This window comes from Terrapene carolina, unplaced genomic scaffold (genome assembly GCF_002925995.2).
Source record: "Terrapene carolina triunguis isolate 2854851 unplaced genomic scaffold, T_m_triunguis-2.0 Scaffold62, whole genome shotgun sequence".
Classification (NCBI taxonomy): domain Eukaryota; kingdom Metazoa; phylum Chordata; order Testudines; family Emydidae; genus Terrapene; species Terrapene triunguis.
Window position 1 is genome coordinate 62,149,311 of NW_020664413.1, and position 14,665 is coordinate 62,163,975.

At 44.6% G+C, this 14,665-nt stretch overlaps 1 protein-coding gene across 1 annotated transcript in view; it reads left to right on the forward strand.

Moving 5' to 3' along the window:
- Positions 1-14,665, forward strand: part of CPS1 (carbamoyl-phosphate synthase 1) — a 119,526-nt gene that overhangs the window by 43,441 nt on the left and 61,420 nt on the right. Inside the window, exons 14-20 of the mRNA XM_024204905.2 lie at positions 1,019-1,208; positions 1,559-1,716; positions 2,012-2,140; positions 6,447-6,591; positions 6,957-7,167; positions 11,097-11,295; positions 14,258-14,434. Of these exons, the coding sequence (XP_024060673.2) occupies positions 1,019-1,208; positions 1,559-1,716; positions 2,012-2,140; positions 6,447-6,591; positions 6,957-7,167; positions 11,097-11,295; positions 14,258-14,434 (1,209 nt within the window). The remainder of the gene's footprint in view (positions 1-1,018; positions 1,209-1,558; positions 1,717-2,011; positions 2,141-6,446; positions 6,592-6,956; positions 7,168-11,096; positions 11,296-14,257; positions 14,435-14,665) is intronic.

Consider the following 14,665-nt stretch of genomic DNA (forward strand, 5'->3'; position numbering starts at 1 on the left):
CAGCTCAGGTTGGCCACCCCTGCTATATTGGGTGTCATTTTTTATAAGAGGTCAGTCAGTGTTACCACTACAGACCATCAAAATTCAGGGCCACGATCCCTCTGCTTCCCAGTACCACCTTCTCTCTACAGCCATGATATGTTCTGAGCCCGCCTCTGGCCTACAGGTATTATAGACGCACTGGGCTGAATTCTGCTCTCGTTGATACTGGTGTAACTCTGTTGGCTTCTCTGTTACCTACTTATAATGTTTCCAGAGGAAGGGGAAGGGTGATCTTGTACTAAAGGGACTGGACTGGAACTCAGGAAATCTGGTTTCAGTTCCCACCTCTGCCTCCCAAACATCCTGGGTGCCTGACCTGTTGATGTCAGTGGCAAAACTCTCCTCGTCAATGAAGCCAGGATTTCACCCTTAAACTTTTCTGTGCCTCAGTTCCCCATCTGTAACGTGGGGATGAAAATGCTTCTTTTCTACCCCTCTTTGTCTGGTCTGTTTAGATTGGATGCTGGCTGGGGCAGGATTCTCTTGCTAGATGCATGTTCCAAGGGAAAACGGAGCCCCGGTTTTGGTTCGGGCCTCCAGGCACTGCTGTAAAACAAATAATAACAAAGAACTTTGGTCAAGTGTCTCTAGCTGTGCAGAAAGAGGCACCGGGCCAATGTGGGTTCTCAGTGTGGTAATTCCAGCAACTGTAAAGATTTGCAGTGGTGCAAATGAGAACAGAAACTTATTGCACTGTCGCTCTCTTTGGAAGAACGTCTGGAAACACGTACAGGAAGTTCCTTCTTGTAGTGTCCTGGGGAGGTACAAAGAACTGAAAAATATTCAGGTACCGTGATCAGACACCTGGTGTTGGGCTGTTCAGCCAGAGAAGACTCTCTATTTTCAGTTACTGGCATGGTACCTAGTCACTTGTTAAGATCTTCATTGATAGTTGTTGTGTTTCTAGTATCTCTGTGGGTTTACCTCTCAGTATACAGTACATTTTAAAACTTTAATGTTGATTTTCATTTCTCAGGAAGAAAATGTGAAGACTGTCCTGATGAACCCCAATATTGCCTCAGTCCAGACCAATGAGGTTGGCTTAAAGCAGGCTGACACGGTCTACTTCCTCCCCATCACCCCACAGTTTGTCACAGAGGTCATCAAAGCAGAAAGGCCAGATGGGTTAATTCTGGGCATGGGAGGCCAGACAGCTCTCAACTGCGGTAAGTACTGTGGAATTGTAGCTGAATTAATCTCTCTAGCCCCAAATCCGTCACCTTTATATCTAGCTCTGCCTGATCAAAACTATAGGAATCTCAGCCAGAACATTTCATTCACTTACAAATGTTTATAAGCAGAGATATTGGCCTAATGGACTGATATAAGTATTAATTTAATTGTAAATTCCTGAATTTATTGGTTTTGGCACTGAATTTTGACAGTTCAAATTGAGAAACTATGGCGGTGGGGACCATGTATGGACCCAGCTAGCTAGCTGCAAAGCCAGATTCCCCATTCGCTTTCCTCTCTGTACAGCATGGGTGCTCCGATTCTAACTCCATTCTTTCCACAGGAGTGGAGCTGTTCAGACGAGGCGTTTTGAAGGAGTATGGAGTGAAGGTCCTGGGGACGTCCGTCGAAGCCATCATGGCCACTGAGGACAGGCAACTGTTTTCTGACAAACTGACCGAGATTAATGAGAAGATCGCTCCCAGCTTTGCCGTGGAATCGGTAAATGCGAGATGCTCAGAGATGCAAGGCTGCCACACTTAGCTGTATTATTCTTTAAACTGCTGAAACCAAATTCATACCTGGTGTAAATCCATTGAAGTCAATGGAGATGTATCAAGTAGGGATCTGGTGCATTGGAAGTCGGTAGGGATGCCCAGGTGTGTTTGAGGGCAAAATTTGGCTCCTGGAGTCACAACAAAGGCATAATTCTTTTCTCTTGTCTAACCTGATGTGTACACTTGAATCAGCTTAGTCCTCGTCATTTTATTTGACATTTATTCCTGTCTGCTTTAAGATTGAAGATGCTTTGAACGCAGCAGAAAAGATCGGCTACCCAGTCATGATACGGTCTGCCTATGCTCTGGGTGGACTGGGGTCAGGTATATGTCCTGACAAAGAGAGACTGCTGGATCTTGGGACCAAGGTATGTGTGCAGTTGATAGCTATACGGATTTATTTTGCCATCTGATTTAATATATTCTTGTAATAGTCACAGATTAGTCTAGTTCTACATACTTTATCTTTCTGTTAAAACATTATCTTGATGCCCTCTAAGGTTCTGTCTTCATAATACTTGCCATTATCTTGGGTAGTGTGAATGATTAAGTAACATTGTTCACGGCTGTTAAATTCTGTCAGAAACGACTCATAATTTGATCAAATGTTTCAGCAGTTTTGGCCAAAAAGCAATATAATGGCCTCTTTTCTCCTGCTTTCAGGAGCTAATGTCACAGGGAAGATGCAGAGAAAGTAAAAGCCTACACTGAGCTTAGCTATAACTAAGGGCCAGGAATAGAGAGAGACTGGCCGGGTTAGGCCATTCTTGTATTTGGTTCTGAATGGTGAAATTTGTTCAGTGCCAGAATCCTGTGAGGAACCTGCCTTTCCAGTCTTTTGTACTCGCTAGAGTGGGACAAAAACTGCCAATTATTTTTCCACAGGAAGTGTAGCATTTTTTAAAAATTTCCCATGAAAACAAACCAGAAAGCAGAAAAGGTGGGTAACATTTTTCAGTGTGGGGTTAAAATGTTGTGTTTTTGAAAGCCTGGGTTTTTGATTTTCCATGGAAAAACAGGAAAACAATTTGACTGTAATGAAAATTTTCATTTTGGTTAAAAAGCTATTTTTTAGTTTTAAAAAAATCTTCATTTTTTTTTTGCAGCCAGCTTTACTAATATTATTGAATATATTTTTTTAAAAGCTTAAAATTTACTCTCTAAAAAGTATCTTAGCCTGCCAAGACCCAAATGTTGGAAACTCAGTATTAACATCTAGGACAAACACTTGGAATCCTAACAAAGATAAATATAGATCAAAGACCAGTTAGTTTAACATAAGGTGAGATTCACTTGTAAAACCAGTATTTTTCTTTCTATGATTTCAGTCCCATGTTTCATTTGCTCGGATGGGGATAATTAACTAGATTAAAACATGGAGCAGCACAAGTAGGACTCTGCGGCGCAAAGGGTAGATTTGTGATTAGAGCAAAGAGCAGCGCAGTGTAGGCAGTCCTGAAGTCAACAAAATCCAGTAGGCCCCAGGTTAGAATATCCTGTACAGTGGGTCCTGATACTTAGCTGGTGCACATGGTATAGCTAGGGTGGCCAACTTTCTACTCACACAAAACTGAACACTCTTGCCCCGCCCCCTGCCCTGCCCCTTCTCTGAGGCCACGCCCTGCTCACTCCATCCCTCCTCCCTCTGTCGCTTGCTCTCCCCCACCCTCACTCACTTGCTCATTTTCATTAGGCGGGGATGAGGTGTGGGGGGTGGGGATGCTCCAGCTGGGGGGTGTGGGCTCTGGGGTGGGGCTAGGGATGAGGAGTTTGGGGTGCAGGAGGGTGCTCTGGGATGAGGCTGAGGGGTTCGGAGGGTGGGAGGGAGATAGGGGCAGGAAGGGGGTGTGGGGTGCAGGCTCCGGGAAGGAGTTTATTTGCAGGAAGGGGATTGAAGCAGGAGCGGGGGGCTGGGGCACGGGGGGGGGGGGGGCGAGGGGTGCAGGATCTGGGTGGCACGTACCTCAGGCGGCTCCCAGAAACAGTGGCATTTCCCCCCTCTAGCTCCTACGTGGAGGTGTGGCCAGGTGGCTCTGCGTACTGCCCCATCCGCAGGTGCCACCCCCACAGCTCCCATTGGCCACGGTTCCCGGGCAGTAGGAGCTATGGAGCCAGCGCTTGGGGTGGAGGCAGCGCACGGAGCCTCCTGGATGCCCCTTTGCCTAGAAGACAGAGGGGGGACATGCCGCTGCTTCCAGGAGCCACGCGGAGCCACGCAGGCAGGAAGCCTGCCTTAGCCCCGCTGTGCTGCCGCCCAGACTTTTAATGGCCCAGGCAGCGGTGCTGACCGGAACCGCCAGGGTCCCTTTTCAACGGGTCGTTCCAGTCAAAAACTGGACGCCTGGCAACCCTAGGTATAACTTTATTGAAATCAATGGGCCTCTGCCCATTTACAATAGTGGAGGATCTGGCCTTGTGTTCCTCGTAGTTTGATTCGCTACAATGCACTGATGCTCCTCACTGAACTGCTGTTTTTATGAGGCCAGGGGCCCTGGAGAAAGATCTAAACTGAAGAGCCAGCATGAGTAGAAGTAGCTCCTTTTCTCGTAGAGCTAGTCTACACTACGCGCCCGGATCGGCGGGTAGAAATCGATCTCTCGGGGATCGATTTATCGCGTCTCATCTAGACGGATAAATCGATCCCCGAATTGACGCGCGTACTCCCACCTCGTCAGGAGGAGTAAGCGCCGTCGACGGGGGAGCTGCGGCGGTCGATTTGCCGCCGTCCTCACAGCGGGGTAAGTCGAATAGGATACGTCGAATTCAGCTACGCTATTCGCGTAGCTGAATTTGCATATCTTAAATCGATCCCTCCCCCTAGTGTAGAACTAGCCTTAGTTAGGCAGAATGTGTTAATGCTTTCCTTACCCATCAGACTGATTAGAGCAAAGAGAATAGCAGGTAGATTACTAATATCGCACATGTCCCTGATGACAAATTTACATTTCATCAGAATGGGTTAAAAATATTTAGTAGAAAAAAGTAAATGAACTCAGATACAAACGTTTCATGTTTCCTTTTGGACTTCAGTGTGTTTAAATTATATTCAACAACAAGAAAACCCAACCATCCCTACCAAAACAAGACACTCCACTCCATACACTTCCCCGTCTGGGGAGAGGATGAGAGAACAAACACCACATGACAGATGTGTAATTGTGTTGTTTAATTCACTATTGGAAGGCACTCAGATACTATGGGGATGAGTGTGGAATTAAAAACCTATATAGAATAGAATAGAAAAGGCAGAGGAATCGCTGTTGGAAAGGGGGGAGTGCAAGGCTGTAAACACTCAACCAAGAAAAACAATTTTTTATATCATACTCTGTTATTTTCATTCCCTGCAATATTTGCAAATTTTCAGTTCTATTGCCCTTAAGACTCCTTTTCCCAATGCAAACAAGTCTAATTTTATTCAGTTCTTGTTTGTCTGTGATTCTGTGCAAGGGAATTCCATTGATGCAAATAAGAGTTTTTATATGAGAATGGATGATTAATATTAATCTGCATTACAGTAGTGCCAGCAAGCTTGGGGCCTCATGGTATTTGATGCTGGAGGACAACAGTGGCTGTCAAAGGCCCAGGTCCTCTGCTACTGAAGTCAATGGGAGCTTTGCCATTGATGCCCGTGCACACAGCGTGAGGCCTTAAGGCCCAATCCCAAGATACAAACATATTATAACATGGTCGGCATTTATCATGTTACATGTAGTAGACATGGCCTACGTGTCACGAACCGAGACGTGGGTGGTGATGCCTAGTGGTTGGAGCAGGAGCTAGGCCGATGGGTTTAAGAGCAGGTTTGCTGACTTCCTCGTCCTATCAGGCGGCCCTGCTGTGGCTCAGCAGTGTTCATAGGTTACCATGACACTAAGTAATTTAAACTTTGGCTGCAAAATTAAGGGCAAAAAGGAGGCCGAGGAAAGGATGGTCTGATAATGTGTGTGTTATTTTCTATATTCCACGTGAGATTTAACTAACCCCTTGTATAATAGTTAATATTAATGTCAATGTATCCATTTGGATTATACTCATTTACCAGCTCAGGAATGTTTTCCGGGTTAGTTTTAGAATAATTCATAACTCTTGCTTCTGATCAGTATGTCACAGTAATTAGTGGTGTGATTAGTTAATAGTGTTGTTAATTCAGCAGTGTGTCCAAGCACCCATTGATTAGTCACTTATTTAATTTTACACAGAGAAGTCGTCCCATTGAAGTCAGTGGGGCTACTCGCATACATAAAATTAAGTGCAGAACCTTATTTTTTTTTATTTTAATTTATATTTCTTATTTCTGTGGCTAGGCCAAATGTCCTCATTTCTTTTGTATCTGATCACATTGTTTTCCATGACATTTAAATGAGGCTAATGCAAATAAAAGTTACAGGGCAATTGTCACATAATAATTAATATCTAGCTCTTACATAGTGCTTTTCATCAGTAGGTCTCAAAGTTCTTTACAAAGGAGGCCAGTAGCATTATCTCCATTTTATAGATGGGGAAACTGAGGCACAGAGGGTGGAAATAATTTGCCCAGAGTCACTCAGTGGTGGCAGAGCCTTAAATACAGGAATGCGTCTAGTTCCGTTACACATGCTTAATAAAAATGTATTTCTTCCTTTGTATCCACCTGCTGTCTGTCCTCCCTAACTGATTCTTCAACCTGTTCCCCAGGCATTTGCAGTGACCAACCAAATTCTAGTGGAGAGGTCCGTTGTTGGCTGGAAGGAGATAGAGTATGAAGTCGTGAGAGATGCATCTGATAACTGTATCACCGTCTGTAATATGGAAAATGTTGATGCTATGGGAGTTCATACCGGTAGGTTCTTTACAGATTACAGTGTGGCTTACTGTAGATTGCGTTTAGATCAGCATTTTCATATAATGTCTTTCTGCTGACTATAGTTGATACACCTACCTGGCCAGTGAGAGATAGGATGTAGAATACTTATCAGAGCTAAGTACTCCCGGATACGATGGAACACACTTTTCAATACCCTAAGCCCGTCCCTATTGTCCCTTATTTCACACGGTAGCACAGTCTGTCCCTTGCCTTGAAATGCCCCCAAACGGGCATCTTCCATAGCACCTGGTGTTCAAAACTTGCAAGATGCAGTAGGTCAGCAGAGACATGACCAGAATCTATCGCCGTCAAACTATTGTGGTTTTCCTTCCGGCAACCAGGAGATTCCATCGTAGTGGCTCCCAGCCAGACACTGTCCAACGAGGAATTTCAGATGCTGAGGGAAAGTGCCATCAAGGTCGTCCGACACCTGGGCATCGTGGGGGAATGCAACATCCAGTATGCCCTGCACCCTACCTCCCTGGAGTACTGCATCATCGAGGTCAATGCCAGGCTCTCCAGAAGCTCTGCCTTGGCATCCAAGGCCACAGGGTAAGGCAGGAAAGAAAAGCTGGGGCAGCGAAAGGAGTTGGGGAAAGGGGCAGGGAGCTTAACCACTGGGTATTACAAATGGAAAAGCTCTCAGGAGGGAACCTAGTAGCTGGTTTTAGAGAGTACATTCCCTGGCATCCGCACGTTGGCTGCAAATCATCTCTGGAACCCTAAGGACTTGGTTATTAATGAGCTCTCTGCCAGATTGAATCAAATGGTATTGCTAGCTGCCTTTGTTTTGTTGGCTAATCATAAACTAATCAAGATAACGATGGTCAAATCTGCCTGGTTAAAATTGGCTTCTTAATTGTACTCTGCGGAGGCTGTTGCGAATTGCAAATTAGTCCTTAATTTACAGTTCTCAACAACTCTTGCAGTTGTCGAAGCCCTGTCGCAAACTGGAGACAGGCAGCAGTAACTGACAGCAAGCATTTGGTTGATTTCATTGTGTTAGTTGACTCTTCAGTGACACAAATCCATTTTTGTCTTGTGTCGCAGGAAATATATATAAAATAGTAGCATGGCATACATCGAACAAAGAAAGCTTTGCAACAAGGGATCTACCATTGCAATCCTGAAAGGTCTTGAGTACCCACATCTCCTATTGCTTCAGTGGGAGTTGAGTGCACCCAGCATTCCTCAAATTTGAACCATCATTTGATTCTCAAAAAAATGCCACCAGCTTGTAAAATGTTCCACCAGCTTTAGAACCATACGCTGGAAATTCCAGTCCTGGCTGGGTCACAAATGGAAATGGGTTTGGTGTTTAGATCTTGGTCCCCATTTGGCTACACTGTAAAAGCACTGCAGAATGGGGCTTTTCCCTAAGAACAATGCTGTGTGGATTGTGACTGGTTGGAAGATGCTTTTGCAGCTAATGAGGACCTCTGCATTTTGTACAAATATTACAGGAGGGTGAAAGAGGGCTGTTCCCCCAGGGTGGTGTTCGGGAGAAGGCTTCAAAATCCCAGTTTGGATTTTTGCCTATGACTATCTGTGAAGTGCTTAAAGTCAGATAGCTAAAGAATTCCTTCGGTCTGCTAGCTTGAGAGCATGCATCATGTTATATTAATGAATGCCCACAAAAGTTCCTTTGTTGGTGAAAGAGTGAATGGTTCTATGACGTGTATGGGGAAGAGGTACTTGGATTGGAAACTCTCCAGGGTGGGGGACTGTCTTTTTGTTATGTGCTTGTATAGCACCTATTACAATGGTGCCCTAGTTGCTAACTGCAATATAAATAATAATAATGGCCTGACTGGGTTTGCTGTCAACTACCGTCTATGAAAGAACACATGCCAAAAGAGGTACTCCAGCAGCCCATATTCAATTATTAGCAGTTCCAGCTGCTCTGCAGTTATCATTGTTGCCTGTTTTGGTGGTGATTCCAAGTAGGCAGTTCTTAAAGATGAGAACAGTCCTGTTATAATGGAATGAACTAACCTCTACCCCAGCCAATGAGGCTTTCTCAATCAAATGAAAGTTGTGCAAGATGACATTCTTAGCAAACGTTAGGGCAATAGGAAATCCTGCTGGATGATTTATAATCACTTGGTTTCCGCAAACGGGATGATATAAATTTCACTGCTCAGTTATCACCTGACCCTTTGTTGCTTTTGGGCTGATTTCTGCCCCTATTTAGACCTGTCTAATCTCACTAATTTCAACCCCCTGAAAGCCCATGTTAACTGATGGGAGAATTTAGCTCTGAATTTAAAGGTACCTTTGGGGCTTTTAAGAAATCCATCAATCCTGCTGACTCATTGAGTCCAGCGATGTTCCCCAGCAGACTGGGGCAATCATTTGTTACCTAAAAAGACTAAAATCTGCTTTTTGCTTTCATTTGCTAAGTGGACATTACTAAGTCAGCTTTCCTTCTGCACTGGAGTCACTCAGCCTGAAAGAACACCTGTGCTACTCCAACCACCACCACAGAGCTGGCTGGAAAACGACTGCAAAGGCTAGTCTAGCTCCTTCCAAACAAGGCTCATCTGTACTGAGCTAAACATTTGGCCTCTAGTACATGCAGATAAACACTAGTCCCAGCACTGATTTACTGCAGTCCAACCACTGATCTAAGATGTTCAATTGCCCTTATTTGCTGAAATAAGATGGACTCTCACAGTAGAAAAAACAAGGAGTCCTGTGGCACCTTAGAGACTAACAAATTTATTTGGGCATTAGCTTTCATGGGCTAGAACCCACTTCATCAGATGTATGAAGTAGAAGATACAGGAGCAGGTATAAAAACATGAAAGGATGGGGTTGCTTTACCAAGTGTGAGGTCAGTCTAATGAGATAAATCAATTAACAGCAAGATACCAAGGGAGGAAAAATAACTTTTGAAGTGGTAAGAGAGTGGCCCATTGCAGACAGTTGACAAGAAGGTGTGAGTAACAGTAGGGAGAAATTAGTATTGGGGAAATTAAGTTTAGGTTTTGTAATGACCCAACCACTCCCAGTCTTTATTCAGGCCTAATCTCATGATATCTAGTTTGCAAATTAATTCCAGTTCTGCAGTTTCACATTGGAGTTTTTGAAGTTTTTTTGTTGAAGAATTGCCACTTTGAGGTTCTGTTATTGAGTGACCAGAGAGATTGAAGTGTTCTCCTACTGGTTTTTGAATGTTATGATTCCTGATGTCAGATTTGTGTCCATTTATTCTTTTGCGTAGAGACTATCCCCAATACTAATTTCTCCCTACCGTTACTCACACCTTCTTGTCAACTGTCTGTAATGGGCCACTCTCTTACCACTTCAAAAGTTAATTTTCCTCCCTTGGTATCCTGTTGTTAATTGTTTTATCTCGTTAGACTGACCTCACACTTGGTAAAGCAACCCCCATCCTTTCATGTATTTATATCTGCTCCTATCTTTTACTTCATACATCTGATGAAGTGGGTTCTAGCCCATGAAAGCTTATGCCCAAATAAATTTGTTAGTCTCTAAGGTGCCACAAGGAATCCTTGTTTTTTTTCCCCTTTTTTCTTTTTGCTGATACAGATTAACACGGCTACCACTGAAACCTCTCATAGTAGGTTATGCAGATATACACTGGCGTTGCTATTATGTTGAAAGGACAGTCGCTCATCCCTGTTGTAAAGTCTCTGCTTTCCCATAGCACTCACTCTCTGTGTCTCTCCCTCCTCCTTTCCCTCTTGAGTGGCCTAACTGCAGCGAAACACCAAACTTTTCAGGTGTTGCAAAGATTTCACGGAGGATAGTCAATTTGCCAGCTTTTAATGATTGTCCAGCCCATGTTCCAACCTAAGTTGCTCAGTGCTACACTTACTTGTATAAGCACGTACCTATAGTATAACCCACCCACCCCCATATGAGGGCTTTTCATTCCCTCCCCAGGCAGAAGTAAACCCTTCTGTTGTTGTTAATCGTTGGTGTTAGAGTAGCACCTAGAGGGTCAGGATCAGGGCCTAATGGAGCTAGACGCGTACAGACCCATAATAAAATGTAGGCCATGCTTAGAGAGCTTACAAGCTAAAGACACAAGACAGACAAAGGGTGGGAGACAGGAAATATTATTATCATCCCAATTTTACAGCGGGGGAACTGGGGCACGGAGGGTTTAAGTGATGTGCTTAAGGTCACACAGGCAGTCTGTGGCAGAGCCAGGAACTGACCTCGATCTCCTGAGTCCCAATCCGGTGCCTGAGCCACAGACCATCTTTCCTCCTTCATAGCTGATTCCTACTCCAGACCTCTGTACATGCCCCTTATGACCTACATGCTGTATCCAAGCTTCTTGCTGCTCTCCAGTGAGCTGCACTCACATACCACGTGCCAGGAGTGGAGCGCCATCCCTACAGAATGCAGTTACTATTTTTATTAAAGCAGCTTCAGAGAGTTATAGATTTCCTTGCCCTCTACAGTACCAACCATGATACTAAAAACACCTCCCTCATCTCTGCCAGGTACCCATTAGCATTTATTGCTGCCAAAATCGCCCTGGGGATCCCCTTGCCGGAGATCAAGAATGTAGTATCAGGAAAAACCTCTGCCTGCTTTGAGCCCAGCCTGGATTACATGGTCGCCAAGATACCTCGCTGGGACCTGGACCGCTTTCAGGGCACCTCTAGCCAGATTGGCAGCTCCATGAAGAGCGTGGGAGAGGTGAGTGTGGGGAAATTCTCTCCATTTCCTTTCCGTTGCCTGTGAAATTTACCTTTTCTCCCTTGCCTGCTCTCTGGATGCTGGTTCTTTCTAGTCTGCCAGGCAAACGAACGCTGAGGAGGATTTAGAACCTCAAGGGACACTCTTCTAAAAACTGCACTCGCAATTTGGTTCCAGTTATCAACCGCAGTTACAAAAGTGTTGTGTGTATTTGTGGTTGAACATGACAGCATGTAGACATCAATCAACAAGGTTTTGCCCACTAATCAGGGAGTTAGCTGTCTAACAGTTCGCATTCATTCATTGGGTCTTCAGTGTCTTTTGAATGCAAAATTAGAGACCAAATTGGAACATTTTTAACGTCTGTTTCATGCTCTCCATGCTGGGTGGCTGTCCAGAAGGTCGACTGAGGATCAATGAACTATATAGAAATAGATTAAAAACAGAGAGAAGAAATCACCCTAAACTGAAAGCAAACTTGTCCTGAACCTCAAACTGCCTTTGGTTTGTAAAAGTTTTATTACTACATCTCTACCTCAATATAACGCTGTCCTCGGGAGCCAAAACATCTTACCGTGTTATAGGTGAAACCGCGTTATATCGAACTTGCTTTGATCTGCCGGAGTGCGCAGCACCGCCCCCCCGGAACGCTGCTTTGCCGCATTATATCCGAATTCGTGTTATATCGGGTCACGTTATATCGGGGTAGAGGTGTACTTATTGATCAATACTTGTTCACTTTCACCTTCCTCGACATTTTCTGGTTTCCTGCGGAAATGTCATTGGGGTGTTCCTAGCATGGTTGTAGAAAATTTGTTTTGCAAATATGTGCAGCCTGGCTTTTCAGCCCCAGTTAATCCAGAGAGTGTGGATAAACATCTGATCTTTTGAGAGCTTATTCAAATCACCTGAGCTGTATCCATTACTCTTCTCAATTAGAATGATTTGGGACTGTAAAGGCCATTTTAGGCACTAGCATGGTAGGCCACTCTTGAGATTCGTAGATTCCAAGGCCAGAAGGGACCACTGCATAACACAGGTCATAGGACTTCCTTGAATTAATTCCTGCTTCAGGTCCAATAGTTGTGTTTGAACAAGAGCATTTCTTTGCTGAAAACATCCACTCTGAAAGATTTAAAGATTTCCAGTGATAGAGAATCCACCACAACCTTTGGGAAGCTGTTCCAATGGCCAGTCACCTTCACTGTTAAAAACATGCACCTTCTTTCTAGCCTGATCCTGCACCTGAAAACAGAACACAACACCTGATGCCCTCTTGAAAGGGTCAAATTGCTTTGTCTTAAACAGTTGGTTTCCCCCTCCGAATAGATAGGATAGGCCTTCGGAAATGAGGAACAAAACAGCGTGACTTTTAAAATCTGAATTTAAGACTGGTTGGAATACTGGTGACATCTTCAGCTAATTTTTCAAGAGGAATGAAATGAAGCAAAATGAGTAAATTATCCATTTAATTAGCTAATTACTCATCATTTATCCAAAGCAAAATAATTAATTGTATACTTTGTTGTCTGTCTTTATTTCTCCCTAATGTTTTTCAAGTAGCTCCCTCGCTAAATTATTTTGACAAGTGAGGCCTTACAAACTTCCACTCCTCCTCGCTCAAAGAGCACACCCTCAGCACGGTGGGAAGGATTAATTAGAGGCTTGCCAGGGTGATTGTATTTTTAATAATGTGTGGTGCAGTAGGTCCCTGCAAATATTTATGGTGTTAACGCCCCGTGACTTCACGTTATACATGCGCTTTGCACATTTTACCCCAGCTAATAAAGGGCTATATTCTGGAGTGTCCCACCGTATGAATACTGAACTGCATTATGACTTGGACTATCCACATGTACGGGGGAGTAAGGGAGCATAAGACACTCCCCCCTTATTCTCCTGCACAGACTATCTGGACCTTGGGTTCAAGCCAGCAGCCAGTGGACGGGGGGAGGAATGGAGAGTAGACAGAGCTTTGGCTTCATACTGCCAGCCTGGGGTGTGCTGACTGAGATGGTACAGAGAGTATTGCAATTTACTGTTGATACAGACAAACAGGAAATTACCAGCCCCCAGAGCAGAGGAGCTGTTCCTCAAAGAGACCCCTCTCAATCAGAATGTCTCCCGTGACTGCTCCTGGCAGAGTACAGCTTAAGTCCCCTCCCTAGGCCTGTGCCGGTAACCAGACTCCAGACCAGTGTGGTTTTTATTAGTTGAACTGTCTAGCCTCAGCCTGACTGCTGGTGAGCTGTGCTGTGACAGGCTGAAGGCTCGGAATGGTGGAGCTGTGTGAAAGGGGAGAAAGTTTTCCCATGACACTTTTGCCCCACTTCATTTCAGATTATTTTTGTGCCCTTTTAAGATTTTGCTTTCTGGTGAAATATACATGTGAACACTGGAATGAGTTGCAAAGTTTCCATGCAGAATGGGCTCACCGGAACATGGGAATGGGATTTTTTTAGGTGAAATAATCATTGAACAGAAACATACTATGGTAGTTACTTAAGGTTTGATGGGGGCTCGATGGCAGAGGTGTAGTTTTCTGCCTTTGCCCACTCTTAAGGCTTAAAATTCCCTCTGCCCTATGAGGCGTTTCCAACCTTAGTGGATTCTCCCTTATTATAACACAGGTGGATTTTGAAAGCTCTGGGACAGTAATCTTCCTTCGAGTCAGTTAGAATCATAGAATGTCAGGGTTGGAAGGGACCTCAGGAGGTCATCTAGTCCAACCCTGCTCCAAGCAGGACCAATCCCCGGACAGATTTTTGCCCCAGATCCCTCAAGGATTGAACTCACAACCCTGGGTTTAGCAGGCCAATGCTCAAACTACTGAGCTATCCCTCCACCCCCCTGTAGCATGTTCCCATAGGCTTTAATCTTACCTAATAAGCATTGCTGCCATCCGAACAACTGAGAGGGGCAACACCTCAGCACGTTAACGTGAGAGCTTTCTTTGTTACAGGTCATGGCTATCGGGCGCACCTTTGAGGAGTGCTTCCAGAAGGCCCTGAGAATGTGCCACCCATCTGTGGAAGGCTTCACGTCACGTCTGCCAATGAATAAAGAGTGGCCGGCCAACTTAGATCTCCAGAAAGAACTGGCCGACCCCTCCAGCATTCGAGTCTATGCAATGGCCAAGGTAACGAAGGACTCAGAGGCTATGGGGTCTACCCTGTTGACTATAGTTACCAGACTGTGTTGGTTGAGATAATAGAGTGGAATATTCTTTAACCCCTCGTCCTTTTTCCTCTTTGTGCACCTCAGACATAAGGGGATGATGATGTATTTCCATCTCTGAATCACCTCCTGTGAGGTACAAAGATTCTCTTTCCCCCCATAATTTCCTCTTCATTATCTTAGGATGGAAATA